This window comes from Sinocyclocheilus rhinocerous, unplaced genomic scaffold, assembly GCF_001515625.1.
Source record: "Sinocyclocheilus rhinocerous isolate Xijiao unplaced genomic scaffold, SAMN03320098_v1.1 scaffold1591, whole genome shotgun sequence".
NCBI lineage: Eukaryota > Metazoa > Chordata > Actinopteri > Cypriniformes > Cyprinidae > Sinocyclocheilus > Sinocyclocheilus rhinocerous.
Window position 1 is genome coordinate 379,865 of NW_015652264.1, and position 14,580 is coordinate 394,444.

Sequence of the window (14,580 nt, forward strand, 5' to 3'; positions counted from 1 at the left end):
GCATAGATTATTGAATCTGATTAGACCGTTAGCATCCCGCTCAAAAATGACCTAAGAGTTTCGATATTTTTCCTACTTAAAACTTGGCTCTTCTGTAGTTACATCGTGTACTAAGACCGACGGAAAATGAAAAGGCCGATATGGCTAGGAAAATAGGCGCCTGAAAATAGTCCCCAGCACGCTCCCTGTGCAAGCAGGTGGTCATGTTGGTTATGTTGACGGAAGTTAAGCCTATTTTCAGGTGCTGTGTAATATCAGTGCGCCTGCTGCACCCATGGTACGGCAGCAAAGTTCCTTGATTATTACGCCGGAATGAGAGTATAGTTCCTAGCCATATCGGCCTAGAAAATCGCAACTTTTCATTTTCCGTCGGTCTTAGTACACGATGTAACTACAGAAGAGTCAAGTTTTAAATAGGAAAAATATAGAAACTCTTTGGTCATTTTTGAGCGAGATGCTAACGGTCTAATCAGATTCAATGATCTATGTTAAGCTACAGCTAAAAGTGCTACCGCCAGACCCGGAGATCGTCTGAATGGATTCGAAAACGGTAAAACTCAACTGTTTAACTCTAGGGGAGTTGGAAAATGAGCCTATTTTCAAAAATACTGGAGTGTTCCTTTAAGTTGTGGCAATTCAAAGATTGATGACAGCCATGGAACTTTGAACTAGGTAAAAGTGCTTTCATATTATCATCAGAGTGACTTTCACATGCTATAAACTTACACTACCATACGATTTTTTCCTTTCTTTACGTTTTAAGTTAAATTGATCAAAAGTGACAGGAAAGACATTTTTAATGCTAAAAAATATTTCAAATAAATGCTGTACTTTTTGAACTTTCACCCCATGGTGAACAAAAATATTAAGCAGCACAACTGTTTTCAACACTGATAGTAATAAGCAATGTTTCTTGAGCAGCAAATCAGAATATTAGAATGAATTCTGAAGGATAATGTGACACTGAAGTCTGGAGTAATGATGCCATCAAAGGAATTAATTACATTTTAAGATACATTAAAACAGTCATTTTACATTATAATAATATTTCAAAATATTATTGTTTTTACTGATTTTTTTTTTCTTCACTGCTTTTGATGTTTGCTTGGTGATGGGTCTGCATTATCTTGAGCATCCATGCAGGTTCTTTACAATCTAATTCTGAGGCATTGGGCAAGTATGGTTCTCTTTGAGTTCCCGAAAAAGTTTCTAATGCTAACTCTAAGAGCTTGGACTCTTTGAAGTCTAATCTTACTGAATGGTTTCCGCTATCTATGTGCGCATCGTCCTGTTTTCATCAATCTCTCTAATGTTGTTCTATTGATGACAGATGGGTTTAGCAACACTTGATGCTAACCCTCTTCATTTAGTATAACAACACATTTCCTAAGTCTGCTTTAACTTTTTAATCACACTTGATCTTGGATTTTCTTTGGATCATGTTGCCTTTTCTTGAAGTCCTGCTCACTGTATTCCATTTAGGAGCAGTGGCCGAGGTGGCCTCAGTAGCAGAAGCAGCTGCGGTTGTGGAAACCACAGCATCTGAACTTGCCACAGTTGTTGAGGCCACAGCAGCACAACCCGTCATTGAGGTGGTTAATGCAAAGGCTGAACAGACCCCAGAACCTGTGGATGCTACACTGGATGTTGGGGCAGCAACTACCATTGTAGAGGCAGTAGCAGCTGATGCTGAGGAACCTACTGCACCTGTTGTTGAGGATGTTGCTGCTGAGGCTGCTTCTCCCAGTACTGAGACAACCGGTGAGGCGTCTTCTGCTGAGGAAGCAGTCTGAATCCCCAGCAGTCTAGATATGTGATTCTTCCCAACCCACCTTGGAATGCTGCATTAACTTTTAGAGACTCCCATTTTTGTGCTCCTTTTAACTGATTGACTGTGTCCTCTTCACAAAAAGAAGTGTCCCTTCTGAACTCCACAGGGTGCTAATCCCACAGTTGAGGAGGAGGAGAGGTTGAGGAAGTCCAAAAATCAGTGGCAACGCTTTTCAATTCCAAACGGTGGTTTTATTATCCCAGTCTGTGTTTTGATGCTTGAATATCTAATGTAAATCGCATATGATTTTGTAACATCTCCTCCTTCACATCCAGTGGATATGCCTGCTGTAATACTGTGTCCCTGCAGTATAACATATTGTGTCTCATACGTGTGCATGGAGACATTTTTCTTAAATAGCTTCATATTGACGATGACTTTTACTGTCAACATGCTAATATTTTATGGATAAGTAGGTTTGTGCGTTCTTCAGAACTGAATGCTTTTTACATTCCAGGTCCGTTCCTATTTCAATGGTATTGAATTTAATTTGAACTGAGATAGTAAACAGCATGCAGAATTGTGATTTTTAAAGGGATACTCCACCCCAAAATGAAAATGTTGTCATTAATCACTTACTCCACTCTCCGCATCACCGTAGCCCCATTTTGGAGAATATCCACTGAACGCAAACAGCGTACGCTATTCTGTGTCAGCCGCGCTGCACGGATGCGCTGTTTTCGTTCAAATCAAAGCTTAAATACATGTAGAAAATGTATCCTTGTGTCGCGGCTGACACAGAAGAGCATACGCTGCTTGCGTTCAGTGGTTATTCTCCAAAATGGGGCTACGGTGATGCGGAGAGACACAGAGGAGACGAATTGTTAAATAAAGTCGTTATTTTTGTTTTCTTCGTGTACAAAAAGTATTCTCGTCGCTTCATAACGTTACGGTTGAACCACTGATGGCAGATGGACTATTCTGACGATGTCTTTCATACTTTTCTGGACCTTGACAGTGTAATTTACTTGGCAGTCAACCGGACAGTCACAAGCCTCCTGGTTTTCATCCAAAATATCTTAAATTGTGTTCGAAGACGAACAAAGCTTTTAGGGGTTTGGAACGACATGGGGGTAAGTGATTAATGACAAAATTTTCATTTTGGGGTGGAGTATCCCTTTAATTTAAGGAACTAGAATTAAAATGAACTGAAAGTCAAAGGAATTTATGTAAGTGCAATAACTGTAATTTTAACTAGAAAAAGAAAGTTAATCAAGACAAACTTTAAATGATGGCTTGACAACCTTGTTGTGTAGAACTTGACAAAGTTTAATTTCAGCCTTATAGACAGACAGAGAAACAAATATAGAGCTGTTTGAAATGTCACCTAACCATCTTTAGCCGCTTTAGGTAAATAACTTGAAGAATAACAAATTGCAATTAACAGTAAAATAAATGAATATTCATAAAATAAATTAAAATAATATGATAAAGGACGGAAGCGTTGCGCATTTGGTTAAAAACAAAGTGGACAGACATGAATACTTCATTTATATATAATTCTTCTTATAGGGTAGAAGAACACTTGATTGACTTGGTGGCCAAGTTTTCGATTCTGAATTTTGCCCAATCCTGATACCTACAATAAAATGTGTCTTACGTTTTGGAGGTGCCTTTCTGCACATGCATTCAAAATCACTGTGGCCTAATAAGCAACTCTTCCTTCAAGGGAGATCACTTTTTTTATGATTTGCCATTGTTTTTCTACCTGTGAATGTCCTCTCTCAGTTATTGAGATGGAGGAAATCCACTGTGCCTTTTACTTTTTTTTTTATTATTATTTTAAATATCTCTTAAAATTTGAACTATCATGGAAACATAATGCCAGTGTCACTTACATGTCATGGCACTGGAGACATTTGCTCTTAATCTTGATGCTGTTTTTGAATTTAGGCTCAACCAACTAAGAACTGAAGTTGATTGCCGTTTTCAAAACTGACAAAATATTTGTATTCCTTAACGAAAGTTTTTAAAATATGATTATTTTTGAGTCTGAATTCAGTGCTATAGCAATTTTTGATTCCTTTACGTCATGAACTGTAAATGAAATATAAGCAAATTGTCAAAGTGTATTTACTTTATATTTAGTATTTCTGTATATTGTGTACACTTGTAGAATAGCACCGTATTGTGTATGATGCTTTGCTTAGTTTTGATAATCCGCTCTTAAAGTCCATTTACGTAATGACTAAGCATCTCTTAGTGTTAATCTGAGTAAATCTTTCTAATGTGTGTTGATTGTTTCATCACTAATCGTAGAGGTTTATGCCACTTATGGTGGCTTAAGGAGATTTCCCAATGGCACCACCTTCAAATCTAGCTTTAACCCTTGTGTGGTGTTCATATTTTTGTTATTCCGACAGTGTTCATGGGTCTGGTGGACCCGCTGCATTTTTGGGTTTTTAATTCAACACAATCAAAAATGTATGTTAAAATACTCAACGGATGTTTACTTCATCCCAATTACAAGCAATATAAACAGCATATATGGTTAATATTTGCCTTTTACCTTTGTTAGACCACATTTATGAATTAAAGTACTGCAAACTTGTGCGGGAAAAGCAGGGGCAGAAACACAAAACTCACACTCACACTCACACTCTCAGACTCTCTCTCTCTCTCTCTCTCTCTCTCTCTCTCTCTCTCTCACTCACACACACACACACACACACACGCACACACACACACTAATAGCAGGCCCAGACAGGAGGAGGACAGAGGGAAGGTACACAGGACCTACAAATTCCACACTTTTATTAGCCCCGAGTCCAGTGGACCCGATCATCCTGTATGTTATATAAATGTGTGTGTGTGTAATATAAAATTTGTTCTGATATATGTTCTTCACAGAAAAGGAGCCAAGGCCAATGAGTCTGAGTTTGAAAAAATAATTAATAATATCATACAATGGGTATTGTAGATATATAGCCATATATTGCAAACATATGTCAAGGACATGATATTGAGAATCTCCTTTAAATCCAAAGGCATCTGCTAAATCCATAAATGTAGTGCTATTTTAGTATCATTGATATACTATTATTGTTTTTGTTATTACCTGTATTAGATTTTATTTTTTTAAGTTAAAGTTTTAGTAATTTTGTGTGTTTTTGTAATTTTAATTTTTTTATGTATATATAGTTTTAAATCTTTTATTTTTAGTTTATTTAGTTGTAGGTGTTTTAGCACTTACACTTAAACTAGACAAGAGAAATGTTGCCTTGGCAACTATCTGAAATTACTATTATTTTAAAAATATTTTATTTTATTTCAGTTAATGTTTATTTTATTTCAAGTAATTATTTATTATTATTATTATTATTAATAATAATAATAATACATTTTTAATGGTTTGATTCTGTAGAATTTCCCTCATCATCAGAGAAAAATAAAATAAATAACAAATAACAGAAAATGCTAATGTAAAGTCCATTGATTTTGTGGCTCTATTTATGGCATATTTTTTACCTATATGTTTTTGTAATAAACTAATCTGGTTGCAGTTATCTCAATGTCTGACCTACTGAGCACTGTAAAAATCCTGGCTGGATCTACAGTGGAGATTGCAGCTGCTTCAGTCGGGGATCAGCACCTGGTGGCCACAGTGAGGTTGGCTGAGGAGAACAATTCTGTGGAAACCCTCAATGGGCTGGAGGTTGTTGATGTTAAAGCAGAGGTCCAAGCAGAAGTTCCTTAGGAAGCTGTGGTTGAGGAGGCTGTAACAGGTGGATCACATCTGAAACCAGAAGGAGGAGAACTGGAAGAACTGCCTTCAACAGTTCATGCAGTAGAAGAAACTACTATTGTGGCAGATGACCATGAGGCAGACAGCCCTAATGTGGCTGAAGTTTATGTTGGAAGCTCTGCTTCATCAGAGGAGGCCTCTGTTACAGAGATGGAGAACATTTTGGAATTGGAAGAGTCAGTAAGCCGTGTGGTGATGCTGTCAGAAGATGACACCATCTCTGGAGCTGCAGAGGCAATGTCAGAATCAGCCAAGGCAGTAGGTCAGAAAATGGAAGAAGATAAAGCATTATGTCATGAGCCAACTGAAGCTACAGAAACAGGACATGCAGATATCACAGCACCATCAGCAGACCTGGAGGATGCATTACAGGCTATAGGCACAACAGAGGCTACAGAAGAAGTTTTTGTTGTGGAAACGATGCAGGATGCTGTGGAGGAAGCTAAACCAGTTGTGTTGTTACCCAAACAAGTATTGTGATGTAGAAATCCAGACTGCACACATATTTCTGAAGTAGAGTTCATTTATTTTTAATTGGACATTAGTTTTAGACATTCAGTCATGTTTGCTTCTTTTTTCCACAGCTGCTGAAAGTGGAAATATTACAATGACCATGGCACAAGCCTGAAGTGAAGACACTGAAAGCGAGTGAAATCTGTAACGTAATACATACAGTACTGCTGTTATAGGCATGAAAAAAAACTCTGATTTACTTTGTGTTTCCACCTCAAAATTGTAAGGTAAGATGGGGTAAGTTGACCCCTCTACCTTAAATGACCATAGATGACACAAAATCTCACATTTAGTGAATTACTATGATCTTAGTTTTGTCATTTACAGTTTTACAGCTTACAGCTCTAACAAGTCAATAGTGTCATTATACTGCTTAAGTCAGTTCAGTGTTGATTCAGTTCAGTTTAATAACTGTAAAGTTCATCAATTGTACATATACAGTGTAGTTTTTACATGTACGTGTGAGTGCTGATAGACTCCTGTGTGCTCCACTGCACAATGAACAAACAAAAGATACAAGATAATAGTGTTTTACATTTGTCATATCCGTGTGTAATTTGGTGTGTATATGGCTAATCATTTGATGTTTGAGTACTCTGCAAAAACACAATTTTTATAAGAATTAAAACTTCAAAAACGTACTTTTGTAAGCGATGTGTAATGTTTCGCATGTTTGTGGTTTTGTATGTATGAGTTTAGAGAAGAGGAACCATATTTTCAGAAATTCTAAGCAATTTTTAAAAAACTGTAATCTGAAAAACAATATTTGTGAGATTTAGCTATACTTAAGGCAGTTTTGTGTATATTTTGTGTCTCCTGAAATTAGCGACACTGTATTATGTTGAATATCAAAGGTTTTGTGTTATGTTAATGCACTGAAAAAAATGTTTCATTCATCCATTTAAAAAAAGGGCAAGTTATTTATTTTTCATTGGCTCAAGTTAAAAAATATAGATGTGAATCATTACCCTAAATTTTTTTAATTGGATGAATGAAACATTTTTTTCAGTGCATTAACATAACACAAAACCTTTGATATTCAACATAATACAGTCAGATATGGTGTGGTGGGACACCACCATCCAGGACAGCAATCCCACATGAAGATGAACACAGAGACCATCCAGTCTTCCGTAGATGGCCACTGCTGCAGGAGATATAAAGCAGCATCCCGGTCCAGTATGGGTGTTTCAGATGCTGTGATGAGTGGAGGTCTCCATTTGTCCAATCCGATGTGAAGTGTAGTGGAGAGAAGACTAACTTTGAGCATGAGAGAGTTTCACCCACTTTTAATGGCGTTCTGCTTGTGCTTGTCAAACTCAGTTCCTGGAGGGCCGGAGCCCTGTAGAGTTTAGATTGAACCCTAATTAAACGCACCTGATCCAGCAAATCAAGTCCTTCAGGCTACTTTGAAAACTACATGGTTTGTGTGTTGGAGCAGGATGAATATACTCTATCACTCTTTCAGTCATTCACTGTACAGGGCATTCACTGTAGGCCTAAAGTGCTAATGATCACATAGTTCAATATTTGGAGTTATCGAAAGCAAATACAGACATCTGATCATACAATCATTAAACTGTCGAAAAGTCGCTATTGAAAACATAATTCAAAACCATATCATTGTTATTATGGATATTAGTGAAACAATAAACCTGTTATGTTATTTCACATATAGGCTACATTCGTTTTACTGACTATAAAAATCCACTGTAAAATTGTTTTTCAGACATCATTTTATCTTATAAATTTCCTGTTAGAATCAAAATTTTATCATTAACCTATATATATTTCCACATAAAAGAATTTGTGTTTGACAAATAGACAATAATATTGTTTGTTACAATAGAAATTATGTATCAATGTATGTATTTAATTATATCAGAAGTCAAACAGCAGGTGGCGCTACAAGTATGTTTTTTTTTTGTCATTATACAAGAAAAACATAAAATTACCAAGGCATTATTTGTGCAATAAAACGAGAACATGAATATTAATATGCTTACACAATTGTTACCAGATATGTATGGCATCAATCCTGGTAACATTTATATATATATATATATATATATATATATATTTACATTAACAATGTAATCAATATTCTGTTTATTAATGCCATGAATCTCATCAAGTTAGTGTTTTTAAGCATTTACATTTATTCCAAAATAATAACTCAACGCAGTAACAATTTAAATAATATATTTTATTTGTGAACGTATGTTCAGCTACTATTTTTAATAGTTAACTTTTAACTATTTTTTAATTATTCGGTTCAAATGCCATATTGTTCATTTATTTCAGACTAATTCACGAAAGTGGAACGCGCATGAACACAAGAGGCGGTATTTATCGCATGAACCAATCACAGCCAAACATAACCAGTCAGATCCAGTCATATCGCGATGGAGGTATTGCCTTCTCTCTCTCACGTGATTTCCCCCCATTCATCTCAATTACCCCCCACCAAACTCCCAGCACGCTTTAGGGGGTCTGTTAAAACTCAATGGGCTCAGGGGAGGCGAGAAAGACGCGGACTCCTGCTGTAACTTTACCTGCTGGTGTCGCTGTTGCACAATGTGTGTGTGTGTGTGTGCGTGTGTATATATATATATATACATATATATATATATGTTTTTGTTTTTACTTTTTAAATGGTTTATATTTACCCCACAAGAATGTGACAAGAATGTCCACTTTTCGTTTTGTAGCTTAACTATCTCTGACTTTTCGATTTCAATTTAAAAGTACTTTATTGGCATGATACGATATCGCCAAAACGACAAGTAATGACAAGGAAAATAAATATACCACATAACAATAACAAATAGCAATAAAAAATATTAAAATAAGGTGCTAAGAACTGAATAAAACTTAAGATTATATATATATATATATATATAAGATCAAGGAAATAGCTGGTTTCTGAGGGTGTGCACTGTGCAGCTCTCTCTCTCTCTCTCGTTCGTTCGTTCGTTGTCATTCTTACTACATCATGACTCTGACCTGGATCTACTGTCTGCAAACACATCCCCTCCATGTCCTCTCTGCTCGAGCATTGTAAGGGACTGAGTTGACTTGGACTAGGGGTCTTGTGTTAGCGGCCCATCAGTCAGTGTAGTTCAGTGTGTCGCTTTAAACCCGTATATATGTGTGTATGTAATGATCAGGTGTGTTAGCGCTTAGCCGCTAACGGCCACAGTCTGACGGACTCTTACCCACCACAGCTCTCAGCGTTTCTTAAGTTTGTGTAAACCAAACAAGCACAGAGTGTGGGTTTCATTTGGAAAATCAGCTTTTCAAGGTAAGAAATCCACTTTTATGTATTCCATACCACGAAGAAGCATTAGCAGGGACTATGCGATTATATTAGCTTAGCTCTGTGTAACGAAGATAATGGGGCACTTTACGGTGCTTTTTAGTTTCGATTTACAGTATAGAGTAACTCCAACATGTAGTCACATGTTTTATCGTTTATCTGTTTAGAAGTGTCTATATTTGTTGTGTTGTGAGCTCATCTGTGCCGTATTTGCTGGCTGGCTAAGCTAAATGCTGGCAAAGAGTTGACAACTATAAGCATTTACAATTCACTGTTCGTATCTCCTTGTTTTGTATTAAGATCGAGTCTTTATGGAAGTAAAGTGTTTAAAATCAAACTAGCATATGTGACTATCATAATTTAGCGTTGAAATGTATCGCTTGTTTGGTGTTGCAATAATGTCAGTGATGCATCACTGTTCACAAGGTTTATGCCAGAGGAAAGCAGTTTTTCCCCCCCTTTAAAGAGCACAGGGATACTTAAAATGATGGTTTCCCTTTTAAGGAACCGAGATAACATTGGTGTGTGGTATTTCCTTCAGTGTTTATATTGTAACGCCCACTTATTTGGAAAGAGTACAGCAGGATCAGGGCTTTGTTGTAGTCACTGGTGTAAACAGTGATTTTTACACGCACTCTCATGGTAAATGTCAGGATTGTATTTGTTGGCATGTAGCAGTGAACAGTGTTACAGTGAAGTGCATGCCTCTGGTAAGATCTCATATGCAAGGCTTTACTTTTGTGTTGAAATCATGCCACAGACTTTTTTCATAGGGTTTGATCAATTCCCTTGGCAAGGCATGCTGTTAGTCTATCTAGGGCTAGGCCACTGATCTTTAGCTACATTTAGACCAGGGGTTTTTAAACTGGGGTTCAGGGACCCCCAAGGGGTCGCAAATAAGTGCTGAGGGTCTATAGAAATGTTTACAGAAAAATAATAAATAGATATATTAAATATAGTACTGTGATGAATAGAAAAATAAGATTAAAACAATCAAATTAGATTAAAATGAATGGATAAACATTAGATTAAAAATAGATGAAAATAAATAAATGAGTAAATAATACTCATAATAATGAGTAAATAATAAAAATTAGGTTAAAAGAAATTAGTAAATGAATAAATAAATACAGTACTGTAATCAATAAAAAGTAAGATTAAAATAATCAACAATTCGATTACAATAAATGTATGAACAATAGATTAAAATAGATTAGATTAAGTAAATAATAAAAATTAGGTTAAAAGAAATTAGTAAATAAATACATAAATACAGTACTGTGATGAATAGAAAAAAATAAGATTAAATTAAAAATTCGATTAAAATAAATTAATAAACATTAGATAAAATAGATTAGATTAAGTAAATAATAAAAATGAGATTAAAATAAATGAGTAAATGCTAAATAAAAATTAGTTTAAAATAAATGAGTAAATAAACAAATAAATACAGTACTATGATGAATAGGGGAAAAAAAGTAACAAGGTAACTTAATAAAAACTAAATATTTTCCAAATAATGTTTTAGACACATTTTTAGCATAAAATGTTCACAATATAAATTTAATCTTTATACGAAGATGAATATAGATGTCTTTGGATGGATGTCGCTCACACAAGGATGGTCAAATTAGTGGTATTTAAAAGATTGAAAACCCCTGATTTAGGCTGCTGAGAGTGGAGGGAAGTGCTGAAGTCAACAATAGTGGACTTTGATCTACCTAATCAGCAGTTGCTGATTTCAACCGATAAGGTCTGTGAAAGGTGCAGGACCTTGAATAGATTTCTTCTCTCCATTCGGAATTACATCTTCTACATGTCTGTTTCCATATCACAATATGATGATAAATATTCTTAAAGCAGCAAAAAGAAGGGTTATTGAGACAAATGAGCATGCATGGACAGGTCAAAGGCTGGAGAGATTAATTCATATGAGGGTGAAGCGTAAAAAAGCACATTTCTGTGCGATGGATTATGTCCTGTATGCAGACGTTGCAGGGTTTCAGATTGAATACCCAGGTGAGTTTCTCTTTGTGCTTTCATTGAATTATGCTGTTTTTTTTCTGCAGTCCTCAGTTCCACTAAACTGACTTGGACTTTATCATAGGATGATGTTTAAATGTAAATAGGCATATCAGATTACAAATTATGTTGTCATGGAAGCAACTTGAATAATAAACTCATGAATAATAACTAAAATTGACTTTCTCACATGCTCTGAAAACATCAAGATTTTGTAACAAGAAAGTAAATAGGGTAAACATTTGGATTTCATGTTGACTTAAAAATTATAACTGGATCAAACTGGTTTTCCTTGCTTTTCCAGATGCTCCGAGATCAATAAGTGAGGTGTGGTTCAGTGCTCTTTGGAACCGGAATTAATAAATGTAAAGCCTTTGCTCCCATGCAGTTTATATCGGCACGGACTCAGATAGTTTTACAGCTGTGCCATCCATGTTCTATTTCTTAATTATTGATTTAACTGTACTCCAAGGGATATCTAGTGACTTAAAAATCCTTTTTGTGTTATTCAGTTAATCTTTTGTGAGTTTTTTGGCATGTTTTTTCTTGATGGTTTACGTTTTGTCACAGTAATGACTCACGAGAAGTTGGACTTTCCAGATAACTTTCTAGTGATAATTTAGTTTTATTAAATCTGATTAAATACTTTACTTTTGATTTTTTTTTTTATAATTTCTTACTTTAAATTCTGTGCACTGCTGTGGTGGACTGTGGGAGGCTGACCATAAAACCTGCCATTTTAATTTTTAGTCTTTAAATAGCTGTGTTTGAATGCAGGACAATTTGTCTGCTTTGTGAACCAATTTTATACAAGGTCAGTCAACATTTGGTCTGTGTTTGGCTCAAATATTTGACCCCCACTGACTCATGCACAGTTTCCCCTGTTTGCCATCTGCAGTTTTGTGTGACTGACTCATTATGTAAAAAAACCAACCACCTTTAGTAAAACTGATAGGTAGGACCACACTGTCCGTTACCGATTAATCGACTGATAGTTTTTAAAATTGATACTAAACGAAAACTAAAATAGTGCTTTACTATTAAAAAACGGTACTGAACCATACTTTGTAAATAAATAAAAAATATTAACATTAATTATATATTGATCATTCAAGTTAGTTCACTGTTCTTTGTCTAATGTTAACAGAAGCAACTTTAGAATTTAAAAATGTATTAGTAAATGTTGAAATAACACTCTAACAAGGAACAATACTACAACTTTTATCAGCCTTTGTTAATGTTACAAATGGAGTCTTATTGTAAAGTGTTACCATTTCCTTTCAACAGTCATGCTTAAAGATGGCCATCTTCAAATATCTACACAAATGCCATAGCATTGAAATGACATACATATGAAGATTGTATGTATACTCTCACACTTTATTTGCTTCTATTTTAGAACACTTGATTATCTAATCAAAGTATGTTAGTCACACACCGGGCAAAAGCACAATTCAAGCGGCAGCCTAAAACAGTTTATTTAATCACCAAACGGGTGAACGAATGAACAAAGTGACATAGAGTTTGAAGTTCAGTGTTTAATAAAACAGCAAACAGAAAGAGAAAGTGTGATCTATATTATAAACATACAGACTTCATTACAGCCACAGAAAGACAAATGTTTCGCTATAGGGTGAATATGTACATTAACATAGATTTGGGACAAATATAATGTAATTTAATGAAAAGTTGTGAATGGCGCTCTGTGGCGCGGCAGGATGGTGTCAGTGATTTCCCCCTCTTAGAGGTCGCTCTCATACTGTCTAATGACAGCGGACCTTCTCAGCCGCTCCAGCAACGGACGCAACCCGGAAAAACTATCGGCATGGATTTTTGCAGATAGTTCCGGCAATCGGCTATCGGTGCCAATTAATCGGCAAAACCGATCAATCGGTCGACCTCTAATTTGCTCACCCTTGTGCCATTATTGAGCTGTATGATTTACATGTGGAACAGGTGAAAAGAGATTTTGGGCGGAATGTTCATACTAGAGACCCGTGGGACCCAACGTATCAGGGTGCGGCGCAGGACAACTCTTGATGGGCGGGAAGAGACTCGTGTGTGTGTGTGTGCGGGATGCGGGAGAATAAAATGATTCGTGGGACTCCCGCAAAATAGAAATAGGCGGCTACAGAAACTGAATCTAGTAAAAACAGAAGTGGCTTTTTGTCAGGTAGGTGACGTGTTTTGACCGAAAGCTCAGGCCAGTAGATTCTCACTGAGGAATAATTTGTTGCATCTGGAGGGCTGTTGGGTGGAGGCTGGATTTTGGCATCTGTTGCGTGTGTGTGTTTCTCTTAGGAGATGTTACAGAACCATTTCATGTAAATTTCTTCTAATGTACTGAAAAAAATCTATATAGATTACTTTTATGCGGGCTTTTGCGGGCGGGAGCGGGACAAAACATGAATGTCGCGGGCGGGAGCGGGACCAGATAAGATATTTTTCTGCGGGTGCGGGACAGAATCTTGCGGGAGTGGGACTGAAAAATCCCACGCAGGTCTCTAGTTCATACTGCATTGCTCCAGACAATGGTTTTCAAGCTCCAAAAACACAGATGTTGAGATGTTATATCAATAAATTGTTACAGAATAACAACTTGCAGTATGCGATATTAGTAATCTGCATATTTTACATTGTTTATTAAATGGTTGATTTATGTAATGTAACAGCAAAATAATTTATTTAATGAAAATTTTCATTATGAACGTGATGTTGAAATAAAACAATTACAGTGTGTTCCTCACAAAAGCCTTTAGAAGACTTTGAATATAGTGCACAAGTCATACTTTTATAAAGCTTGAAAAGCCTTTGTCACTGTATGCTTGTATTTTATGCTTAAGAGCAGCATAAACATTCTTTAAAATATCTCCTTATGTGTTCCATGAAAAAAGTTGTATATGTTTTTTTTCATATATATATATATATATATATGGGGAGAGCGGGGTGAGTTGAGCCAGTTTTTGGGTTAGGATCCAGCTCCCCATGACCCTAATAAGGACATATTGGATAATTGAATGGATGGATGGATGACTTCTTAAAAGTTTTATTTAAATATACAGTTCACAACTCTGAAGGTGTTTTTAAATTATTAAACAATTTCAGAACAAAAAGTTCAAATTGAATAATTAAAAAAAAAAAAAGACGCCC

The 14,580-nt window shown here is 35.8% G+C and overlaps 2 protein-coding genes across 3 annotated transcripts in view; both read left to right on the plus strand.

Moving 5' to 3' along the window:
- LOC107714221 (protein MGARP-like) overlaps positions 1–6,108 on the plus strand; it is a 13,614-nt gene extending 7,506 nt beyond the window's left edge. For both annotated transcript variants that reach the window (XM_016520016.1, XM_016520017.1), the window contains 2 exons: positions 1,483–1,761; positions 5,335–6,108. In XM_016520016.1, coding sequence (XP_016375502.1) covers positions 1,483–1,761; positions 5,335–5,528 — 473 coding nt within the window. In that variant the 3' untranslated portion in view covers positions 5,529–6,108. The remainder of the gene's footprint in view (positions 1–1,482; positions 1,762–5,334) is intronic.
- A 2,952-nt stretch (positions 6,109–9,060) lies between these two features.
- The window catches only part of LOC107714223 (ETS-related transcription factor Elf-2-like), a 25,041-nt gene continuing 19,521 nt past the window's right edge, over positions 9,061–14,580 (plus strand). Inside the window, exon 1 of the mRNA XM_016520018.1 lies at positions 9,061–9,393. The gene's annotated coding sequence lies outside the window, so the exon portion shown is untranslated. The remainder of the gene's footprint in view (positions 9,394–14,580) is intronic.